This window comes from Mixophyes fleayi, chromosome 4, assembly GCF_038048845.1.
Source record: "Mixophyes fleayi isolate aMixFle1 chromosome 4, aMixFle1.hap1, whole genome shotgun sequence".
NCBI classification, from domain to species: domain Eukaryota; kingdom Metazoa; phylum Chordata; class Amphibia; order Anura; family Limnodynastidae; genus Mixophyes; species Mixophyes fleayi.
Genome location: NC_134405.1, coordinates 117,456,359 through 117,468,623, shown reverse-complemented (window position 1 = coordinate 117,468,623; position 12,265 = coordinate 117,456,359). Strand labels below are relative to the sequence as shown.

General features: G+C 38.2%; 1 protein-coding gene across 1 annotated transcript in view; it reads left to right on the top strand.

Annotated features, from left to right (window-relative positions):
- The window catches only part of MYO1E (myosin IE), a 138,854-nt gene that overhangs the window by 61,798 nt on the left and 64,791 nt on the right, over positions 1 to 12,265 (top strand). The window contains exon 4 of the mRNA XM_075208080.1: positions 6,817 to 6,911. Within this exon, the coding sequence (XP_075064181.1) occupies positions 6,817 to 6,911 (95 nt within the window). The remainder of the gene's footprint in view (positions 1 to 6,816; positions 6,912 to 12,265) is intronic.

Here is a 12,265-nt window from a genome sequence, read left to right as displayed (position 1 = left end):
GTTTCAAGTATATTAGCTAGAAAGTTCAGGCGCCACATGGTCTTACTCTTCCGTAGCCCATCTTGCTCCTGACTCTGAGATCCTTCTCACACGGTAGTGGTGCAAGTATGTTTGTATTTGTCTTGATGTTCACAGAGCTATATGCATTTAGCCAACTATGAAGTAAGAAGAAAACTAAAATCAAGTACATCATGTACTGAGAATTCCCATTAGAAGGGAAGTTTTGAGCACAATTATTGTGGGTCTGGTCTGCAAGTTCTAAGCTTCTGATGTACAAAAACGTATGTGTCTGAAATGTGAGAGATCGCCATCATTTTTAATTTTAGAAGCTTTTTTTTTTATTGGAAAATACATAGTATCACACACACAAGTCTCATAAATCGTAATTAAAATAAGCATATGATATAATTTCAAACAAAGATAATATATTATAATTATACCATAAATACAATTCATTTTAATGTTCACATTCCAGATGTGGTCAATTGTCCAATTAATTTATTATCCATATTTAAAGAAGAATCTATAGCTGTTTGACAGAACAGACTCTCATTGGAAGATTCCCACTCCTAAAAATAACAGGAAGGTCCTTTTAAAACCATTCTAGTCTCATACCAGCTTCTAAACTTAAAACATGAAAAGATTTGAGATTTTAATATATCTGATAGTGAGTCAATAAAACTTTCCCATACTTAAGAAATATTTGACTTGATACTCCTTATGTAGAGAAGACTTAAGCCAGTCCATTCTAAATGCAAATAAAAGTTTTGTATGGAAAATATCTAAAGATGGTGGTTGATCTTGTGTCCACATTTGCAAAATACTCATACAAGCAGCAGCAGAAATTATCAAAAGTAACTTTTTACTACCCTTCGTAAGATGAGAAGACACCATAACTATACCCAACACAGCCCAGTCATGTGTCAAGGGTACATAATTCAGAAGATGCATAGATCCATATTGGTGAACCTGCCAACATAACCACCAAATATAGGGGCATTCCAACATAGTGAAACTTTATTAAAAGCTTTTTCAGCAATTAAACATAATTAAATATTGTTGATCCCTTTACATGAATGCATAGATTGAACTATGGCAACAATATCTGTCTGTACACCTACCTTCCATGGGTAAACCCTAACTGATGGGAGGTAAGTAAATGAGGATAGATGCTTTGTAGCCTATTCGCTATTACTTTAGCGAGAATTTTTAAATCTTGATTTAAGAGAGCAATGGGGCATAAAGAAAAAAATACTTCTGGTTATTTTTTAGGCTTGAGATTAAAAATTGTATAAGCTTTAAAGTGATGGAAAGTGAGTTCATCAATATGTATTTTTCGATACAAAGCAGACAGAAAAGATAATATACAAGTTAACCCGTGCATGATACTCATGCATTCTAGTCAAATCAAGCTACTTAAGGTGTTAAAAAGGTTCTTGTCATGCATTTGGGGCTAGGCCAGGCCTCCTCAGGGGAAGAGCGTTACTTCCCGACGTAAGCGCCCTTTTTTTAACGTGGTTTTGTCCACATGTCACCACCTCATCATTCTTCTCCATCACCTCATCCTTCATCTTCATCGCCACATCCTTAATCTCCATCGTCTTCCTGTTCTAAAACCTCTCGATACACAACGTTTCTGCTAAACACCTTATCGCTGTGCTCAATCAGTCTTCCTTAAAGGGCAGTATTCATAACCTGCACTTTCACATCACTGCTTCTCCGTACTCGTGAAAATGCGACATACAATTGTCCATGACCAAACACAGGCTCTGGTAAATAAATACCCACACGGTCAAGAGTTTGAGCCCTCAACTGGTAAATTTAGCCTTTACTACCCCTCCCACGGGGGGAAGGGGGGATGATGGAAGTTAACTGACTTCACTATTCTAATTTTTTTGTCAAATGTCAGTATATCAAATTTCAGGTCAATTGGATGAGCCCTTTCTGAGAAAATAGTTTTTTACACACACACACACACACACTAACACACGCCGCTAGGCTTATATATATATTAGATTAGGATGTAAGATTTTATAGTATTCCCCAGTAAAACCATCCGGTTCCGGTGATTTATTGAGAGGGAAAGTTTTAATAACCCTTCTTGTTCTGAGATTTCCAAATTCAGAATGTTACGTTGAAAATCATTAAGTTTAGGCAATTTAGCAAACTGTAAAATGTTGGTGAGCTGAATCACCCATGTCAGCAGTATAGAAAGCTTCATAAAAAGAGCGAAATTGAGAAACCATTTCAGAAGATGAAACATATCTACTACCCGAAACAGGATCACTAATTGCCTCTACATACTGTTTTTTACGTTGTGATTTAGTCATTTTTGCTAAAAGCTTTCCTGCCTTATTGCCCCATCTATAACATCTACTCTTAGAATACTGTAGCCTAGACTTTGCATTAGAGGCTAGTAGATCTTTCAGAAGCCTTCACTCCTTCATATAAAAATCAAGACACTGATGGACAGCAAGTATATGTCTCAAATGCCAGTTTTACAGCTTCATAAAGACCATCAAAATTGGCCAGATAAACTCTTCTCGGAGTAGCTAAATATGCAATGGTATGGCCCCTCAAAACCAACTAATCGTGTGTATGTATATGTGTGTGCATGTCTGTGTGTAAGTGTTTATATGTGTGTGTGTGTGTATATATATATATATATATATATATATATATATATATATATATTATAGTGTGTAAGTTACGCAGCACTGTAGATTAAGTGTAGTCACCCTGTGGCTCGTCAGCTGTTGTGAAAGTACAAAGTCCCAGCATACTATATACAATGGTGGGTATTTGAACATAACATTCCCACATTCCCTTGTATTTTTTATGTGAATGATGACCAAATACACTGATTTATCAAATGTTAGTTGAGATCAACAGTCTTGTTGGGTTTATAAACGCCATGATTTGCTATCAAAATTGCAGCGTATATGGGCACCTTCACTGCTGTGTGTATATATATTGCATTAATATGATAAAGAGTACAGAACAACACCATCAATACAAATCTAGCACTTATAGGAAGTCTGGAAGTCACATGTGTAGAATATATTGTAGATCTCTATCCAAGGTCCAGATTGTGCTTTGGAGCAGCAACAAAGACAGCCCCATCTATGGCAGCGATCAAACATACTTTTTATTCTTTAGCATTTGTAGAAAGAGGAAATCAGTGAAAAGATAAAACAAGAAGTCACAGTAAAAAAATAGATGAATCAAGCTGCCTGAACAATGAGTCCAATGAAATCCAGCTGGGCACTTCCTCTCGCTCAGAATAGAATAGTTAAGCCAGATTTGTTTCAAGCTCTGGTCATATGAGCATTCACATGCCATGCCCAATAGAGCTTATTTCTTTTATCTGAATTACAGACAGCTCTGTGTCACATGGTATTGAAACTATTGTCTCTGTGGATGGCACCTGCCTGCGTTAATCATCCATTAAATGTATATTGTCTCAGTGTATACAACATTATACAGAGATACTGTATTTTCAGATGGATTATTGCACTGATCAAATCAATTTGTAACTAGAAATATATATATAATAAACATTTTGGATTGGTAGTGTTGGGGGGGACAAGCTGAAAGACTTGATCACAGGTAGCACAAGCAGTCTGCAAGGATCGGTATGCATATCAACCAACCAGATTTTAAGACCTAATAAGCAGCAGACAAGCACTTTAAATTTTGGTGAACATATAATAAGCCTTTATTTCATACATGCAGTGCAGTGCTGTGCTTGACAAAGGGTAGGGAGACTGAAAACATTTGCATACATATATGCTTATCAATATATAGTATTGCACACATCCATATACATTCATAAATGTATCCTGGCATACTACACTTGCAGGTTCCACTCTGAAGCACTATATTGTTACAGGTGAGAAGCATCTGCCAATATATATCACAGGTATCAAAGAATTCCACAGCCTGGTATGAAGCTCCACTAAATACTTCTAGTTAGTTAGTTTATTCTTTGGCATGGTCTGACATCAGAAAGATATATGGCATAATATACACCTTAGTGTGAAATATAACCACACGGCCACAGACCAGGTGCTTTTATACAGATCACTTAACTCTGAGTTAGCCTTTATTGTCCTCCTATTTCACAGTAATGGGTTCATTATGTATTATAATACACACTGGAAATTTAGTAGTGGTAGTATATAAAATGCAAGTGAATGAAATCTCATAGTGTTACAATGAAGGCAGTAGGACAAGTGGTGTATACCAACCCACTTTGACCAATGTTAATACATAGGTATTTTTTTTTATTTATTTTTTTAAACAAGTGTTTATTAACGGTCAAAAAAAAAAGAATTAACAGTGCAAAAGAATACATGCTATATCAAACAAAATATAGTCAGTACATTGGATAGTGAAGTAGAAGTCTCCGTGCTTCAGAGATAAAACAGCACAGATTCAATGAAATAAAGACCGGCATTTTTATATTTAAAAGAGAAGAAAGAAAAGAAAAGGAGAAGGAAGAGAAAGAGGAAGATAAAAGAAAAACCCTCTTGAGTCAGAGGCAATAAGTTGACCTTGTTAAAAGATTTGGCCGTGTTTCGTATAATGCTAGTCATGTATTCCATTTTATACGTATGCCAAATCCTATTAGTTACAGCGAAGAATGAAGGGGGGGCAGCCTGCCTCCAATCTATGGCGATTTGACATGTGGCCGCTGAAATAATGTGACGAGCAAGTTTATTTTGGTGTCTAGTGGCCGTGGGGAACCCGAGGGGTAGAATGAAAAATTTAGGGTCGAAGGGTAAGGGGGTTTAAATTAACATTTCTATCAGAGCTTTAATTTCGCGCCAGAAGGGAATCGGTTTCGGGCAGTCCCACCATATATGTAAGAAAGAGCCAGCGCCAGAGCATAGACGCCAACATCTGTCAGAGGAATCAAGCAGTATCTTTTGTAGTCGAGTAGGGACATAGTACCACCGGTAGAGAAGTTTGTAAACATTTTCCTTTATTCGGACGCAGATTGAGCTGGAGGCCGCATTGTCCCGAATTTCCGACCACTCCTCATCATCAAGAGAAGAGCCCAGATCATGTTCCCATGACATCTCATGAGGGTCTCGAGGAGGAGTAGAGGGAGCAATTAGTTCAGAATAGATATTAGAAATAAGACCTGACGTCGATGCCTGGCGCAGACATAGTGTTTCATTTGTTGTGAAATGTCGAGAAATAAGGCGTAGTTTGGAGAGGGAGTGAAAGTTGCGAATTTGCAGGAATTGATAAAATATCCGTGTAGGCAAGCCAATTTTAGTTTGAATGTCTGTAAATTGGGGGAATGTTGTATCGCGGGTTATGTCATTTAGAAAACGTATCCCTCGGGAATGCCACGGAAGGAATGCGGAATGGTGTAGACCAGGAGGGAAATCAGGGTTATTAAAAAGGGGGTTAATTGGTGATGGATGCGGAGAGAGACCATAGAGCCTGATGGATGAGTCCCATATAGCCAGAGAGGTGGGAAATTATGGGATGAGACAAAGCTTTTTTGGGACGACGCGCCCTTGGAATCCACAGAAGGGAGGCAGGAGTAAGCATTCCCAGACTTTCCGCCTCTAGTGTCACCCAGACCCTAGCAAGAACAGGACCATTCCATAGGACACATTGAGCGATTTGGGCCGATAGGTAGTATTTTTTAAAATTAGGTATACCTAGACCACCACCCCGCGAGGATCTCTGTAGGACCCCGAGTCGTACTCGTGGGCGTCTACCTGCCCAAATAAATTTAGAAGACTCAAATTGGAGGAATTTAAATACATAGGGGGGAATTCGGATAGGTAATGTTTGAAAAAGGTATAATAGTCTGGGGAGAATATTCATTTTAACAGAGTTTATACGACCTATCCAGGAGATAAATTGGAGGGACCAGGTGTTGAAATCTTTCTTAATTTGGGAAAGGGTATGGGTGAAATTAGCTTGGAATAGATGGGAGAGATTAATACATAGGTAGTTTTATGAATGAGTAATTAAAACATTTTTAGTTGCTTTTGTACTACATTATGATTTGGTTAGTAGTATGTTTAATTGCGCATTTTCTTTTGTTTTTAATAAAATAAACAGCTTGTCATGCAGCTGGACATTTTGGGAGGACTGGGGGGAGGGGGCATCTGTAGGGGTTAATTAGAAGGAGGAGTGTGGTGTCTGGTTGAAGTAAGTTTGACAGAGGAAGAAATGATTGTAGGAGAGAAGGTGTAAGTTTAAACAGTGCGTAAACAAGTGTGAAATATAGTTATTTTTGTCACTCTTAAATGAATTATATCCTAATATGACCACTTGGTGAAATATGTTTATGATCTTTGATTATTAGTGATGTCCGGTATAGACAAATACGCAAAGATATTTCACACCTCTTTATACATACATTCACTCCAGTCATATATTATATTATATTATAACAATATATTTTAAGGTCTATTAAAAGGCCTTATTTCTATTTAGTAAGTTGATAATCATATGAGTATAAACTGAATTAAGAAAATAGTAGCTATTCCCTGTAGTTTAAAATTATTATTAATAATAATAATATTATGACTAGTATTCATCTTAATGTTGTTTGTACTTTGGGAATAACCATACATAGTAACTCCCCTGTAATAACACTTCTTTCAAGACCTGAAAAGTAAAGATTATCCCTTGCCTGATGCCCCCTTCCCCCTATAACCTCTTTTTTCAAGTAGTGGGATGCTTTAAATTTACATTGTTAGGGATGATCTAAATTCTCTTTCATGGAACACTGTTATTTTACTAATTATTCTGCAGCTAATGATATTATTTATTGTGTTCTAGGCTCAGTATGAAAACCCACCCCACATCTATGCACTAGCTGACAACATGTACAGGAACATGATCATCGACAGAGAAAACCAGTGTGTCATTATAAGGTAAGAAGTATTGTATGATTCATATTTCTTCCACGTCGTCCTGCATTTTATGCGTTCAAACTGGTGATTATTAGTTTATTGACTAACACACTCAGGTGAAGAGAAAAGTAAGCAATAGATGTTGTATCCACACTGTATACCAAAGACTAAGGGGGAGATTCAATTGCCAGCGATGTGACATCACTGCAATGTCCGGCTGTGCGCATTGCTGGCCATTACGGTAAGGAATCTCCGCTCAGTGATTGAAGGTTCCACTCTGAACATCGTTGCGTTGAATTACTGTGGACTGTTCTGTGCTGAATTGAATCTCCCCCTAAATGTAGGGAAATTATGATTATTGATTGTATATATAAATGTTTTGTTAATGTTGAATTGGCTAAAATAGAGGTTTTATGTGATAACATACATTACACATGTTTTATGTGTATTAAAACAAGAAATTGGATTATCCAGTTTTGCACTTATACTTTGAAATGTAAAACTTTTCCCAACCATACTTTCTCTATACAGACAGATCCATCTATCTGTATAACCACCAAGTTTAGTCACTTGTGAGTTGGACCTCACAAGTGATTAAATTACAGAACTGGAAGTATGTGTTTGCGTGACGCTCAAATGGAGGTCAATCAGTGATGTCTGCGGTTTCCCACACAAAATGGCAAATTGGCTTGTCAGGTTTCCTTCCATCCCCAGTCAGATTGTTAGTTAGTTGCTTTGACCTATACATACAGTGACTTGGAACCAGTTTTCAATCTTAAGAAGGGCTCACTCTGGATCATAGGTTTAGCTGGATATCACCGCTCAGCTGCCCCAGCGACCTTTTAATGATAAATTGAACAAAAGATTTTCTATTGCTGCAATAAGCAGAGATAAAAAAAATCTTCATTAACGACCGTTAATAAATAGATCCCCTTACTCTTTTAGACACACACACAAACAATCTGTGCAAAAGGGCCCATTTAACTCTTATGAGCACACACAGGTGAATATCTTTTTTTTTAGAAATACTTGTGTGCAGAGATGCATTGTGCAACCATTTGCAGGATTGTGATCCACATAATATGTCTGAGCATATTGTGAAGCTTGCATAGCTATTTTATTACAACCAGAATTAACCTACAAAAACAAAGTAAAAAATTAAGCATAATTCTTGCAATACTGGGTAGAGATATGCAAATTTCCTGTTGCCCCATGCATCCAGAACCACTGGCTTTCTAGCATGGTTACAGCAAGACCTTAACAGCCATTTATCTAAGATGCATACAGCTAATTTGACCATAATAGTTCTAATTAGTGTAAGATAAAGATTGATGGCTCCTTGGAGAGTACTTGTACTTGAACATTGCACACTTTATGGTTATATGATGAAGGAGCCAAAATTTTCCACTACATATATTGCAATAAGAGCCTTCTTATTAAGGGAAGTGTTTACATTTTCAGCTAGTGTGAAGGATTAAGCCTCACTGTAGGGTCTCTGTCAAATTTGCCCACACAAACCTGTAAGGTTCAGACTTCTGCACTGGATCTTACAGTGTTCCATTCAACAATGATTCCACTGTCATCTTACATGTAATACCTGTTTTAAGTCAACCAACAACTAATAGATTCCTACTAGATGGTGATTATGATGGTGGCTTTTTGTGTCCATATATGTGATTTGCAGCTAGGTAGATCTATACAATGTAATTCGCTGGCAGAATCACAGAAAGTATGGGCACCTTTGCTGCATTCTGTATTCCAACAGTAAACCATAAGGGAGTGTTCTTACACCATCTTCATAGTGCTGGCAGAGTAGTCATGAACGGCCTAGCTGAAAACGGGTGTCTGCAAGTAACATTTTAGGAGACAGGTTGCTGTTTTCACTCCTTACTCTTCACATTTATTTGCCAACAACATTATATTTAGAAAACTGTATGTTTTCCTTAGCGTTAGTATCAAATTTATATCCTGGGTGGTCAGGGTATGATTAATTGACTGTCCTTATTTCTCTCCAACCTTAACATTTTGGATCACTAATAAACAGTAAAACTGTTCCTTTTCAAAATGTTGGTCTTTCATATGCTAGTGTTAGCTGAGTGATTCATATCTTCAATAGAACTCTTTTACATCCTGTATCGAAACCTGTGGCGTTTTTTTCTATTTGAGGAAAAAATCTGATCACGGCAAGCAAAGGCTGGTTATAGCTCAGAACGAATTACAAAAAAGTTGTGATTACTGGTGCAGACCCCTGAGGCTGCTACTTATTAATAAGTGTAATTAAGCCACCTGGATAGCTGTTGAAGTAGATGTCACACATGGGTATTTACATGGAACTTTAGACTTTGGTTGCTTAGAGTCCAACAAAAAATCATTATCTATGAAGACGCAAATGTGAAGCAGGAAAAAATAATGATATGTAGTAACTATTAATGCAATGTCTCTGTCAAGGACTTGTTGTAGGCTTTAAATTATTGCGTGTTTTGATGGAAACTGTATGCAATTTAGTGGGCGCATTGAATGCAGGGGAACAATCAAAATTAATTGGAAATGAACATCCTGTTCTATTTGCTGATATTTAGTTTATCATTAGGATAATCATTATTATTCCATTATCTAATGGAAGCTATGATTTGAGACCTTTCTGATAACAATGTAAGTGTCCACCACAATTGAGATAATACCTGATTTGCAGCTGGAAATATTCTAGTGAAAGGTAACAGTGACTATATTATTCTAGCTCACATTAATACAGTCTCTCTTGGGAGCAGGTTGCATCTCAGTGGTGCTAAGTTCTGGTGATACTGATCTTTTCAGTTCTGCTTATTAGAGTGCATAGTCTATAAATCGAGATGGAATGCCAACTCTCAGTTCACTGTAATGTGTGGTGTGGTTGGCGTAGGACTTTTAACACTTAAGGCCAAATTCTGTCATTGAAATATCCAAATTTTATTGCCGAATGCATAATGAAGTGAGTATTTCATGGGACAGTCTTGAAAATTTTGCTCATCTCTAATCCCAAACGCATAGCTTCCAAAATGTAGTCTGGAACCACATTTTTAATGTCTTCTTCCCTAAATAAAAGCATTAACACTCTGTAATTAATGGAAACATTTTTCAACTGCTACCAGAAATACCTGTCACATAAGATCTACATCATATTCTAACAACTGTCCCAGTTTAGACAGGACAGTACTTAGTCTGGGGGACTGTCCTACCGTACCATCTGCTGCGAATGTTGTTATCACTAGTGCAAGCAGCAATGCAAGGATGTTTTTAGGGAGCGGTAGGCAGTTTTGGGATAGCCTAGGGCTTCAGAAGAGTGACCATGCCCTGTAGTGATACAGCCAGATCCCCATCACAAAGTTGTCACGGCTTCTCGCAGCATCCCAATGGAAAAAAATAGAATTTTGGGGCATATACAGTGTGTGTGTGTGTGTGTGTGTGTGTGTGTGTGTGTGTAATATATATTATTAATCCCTACCTGAACGACTTTGACAAGGGTCATGTTGTTATGGCTAGACAACTGGTCAGAGCATCTCTAAAACGGCAGGTCTTGTGGAGTGTTCCTGGTATGTGGGGTCTTCCTGGTATGCTGCGGTTAATACCTACCAAAAGTGATCCAAGGAAGGACAATCTGATGCATGCGGAGAGAGAAGAGCTACTGTAGCGCAAATTCATCATCCTCATCACCATTTATTTATACAGCGCCAGCAAAATCTGTAGCGCTTTTTCACAAATTGCTGAAAAAGTTAATGCAGGCTATGATACAAAGGTGCCAATACATACTGTGCATTGCAGCTTGCTGCGTAGAAGCAGACCAGTCAGAGTGCCCATGTTGAACTGCTGTCCACCACCAAAATACCTACAATGGGAGTGCGAGTGCCAGAACTGGACCATGGAGCAATGGAAGAAGGTAGTCTGGTCTGATGAATGGCGTTTCTTTTACATCATGTTGATGGCCCGTGAGCGGGCATCGTTTATCTGTGAGAGAGATGGCACCAGGATGCACTTGGGAAGAAGTTGAGCAATCAGAGGCATTGTGATGGGTAATGTTTTGCTGGGAGACTTTTGGGTCCTGGCATTCATATGGATGCTAATTTGACACGTACCATCTACCTAAACATTGTGGCAGAACAAGTACAACCTTTTCATGGCATCGGTATTCCCTGATGGCAGTGGCCTCTTTCAGCATGATAATGTCCCTGCCGCACTGCAAAAATTGTAATGTTCCTCAAACCATTTCTGAACAAAGAGTTCATGGTGTTGACTTGGCCTCCAAATTCCTCAGGTCTCAATCCGATCGCACATCTCTGGTATGTGCTGGAAAAACAAGTCAGATCCACAAAGGCCTCATATTGCAACTTACAGGACTTAAAGGATCTGCTGGTAACGTCTTTGTGCCAGATACCACAGGACACCTTCAGAGGTCTTGTGGAGTCCATACCTTGATGGGTCAGAGCAATTTTGGCGGCAAATAAGGCAGCTTTAATGTTGTGGCTGATTATTGTATATAGATGTATGTATATTTTGCTTCTGTTATACAGGCATGGGATATAGTATGCTGAATGCTTGGGACTTGTTTTTTTGTCTACAATTTGAGCGCTATGGATAAAAGCTATTAAAACACATTTGAAATTTCCCATTTCCTTTCCCACATTGCCCCTGGCATTCTTTTCCTGATGTGTTTAGGGGTGCTCCTCAAAGCAACTGTATGGGTAAACACTTGGTGAACATTCTTATATGTATGGCTAAACCACCAAACATCAACTATAATTTACTTTCTTCTTTTGGAGCTTACTGGATAATTGATTTCTGGATAAGAATTCCCATAGCTATATAACCTTCTGCAATGCCTTATGCTGCTCTGTGACATTTTGAGCCATTATATATTCTCATGATAATACATGCTTTCCTTTAATTTTCTCTAAAAATAAATATTATTCTCTAATAACATATGCTCGCTGTGATAACTAGGTTATGTCGTTATATTCTACTTAGTGGTACATACTTGCCTTGTGCTTTGCTACATTTACATTGTCTTGAACAAAACTTTGTATTGTCCTGCTGCTACACAAAAAAATTGTATACAAATCTATCTAGTAATTTAGTTTATATTTAGTTTACATTAGTGTATACATTAATTATAACATTCTTTGCTACTCTATACTTCATGGCAGAGCCGTAACGAGGCCGGTGCGGGCGGTGCCGCCGTCCCGGGCGCAGTCCCAAGGGGGCGCAGTGGCCGCCCGCACCTGCCTCTGTGTGAGGAGTGAAAAAAAAATAAAAATGAAACAGACCTCAGATTCAGACTGCCGGCCGCCCGGCGCATCCAAAATGGCGGCCGGCACCCGGCTCTACCCCCTTCTGAACTCTGC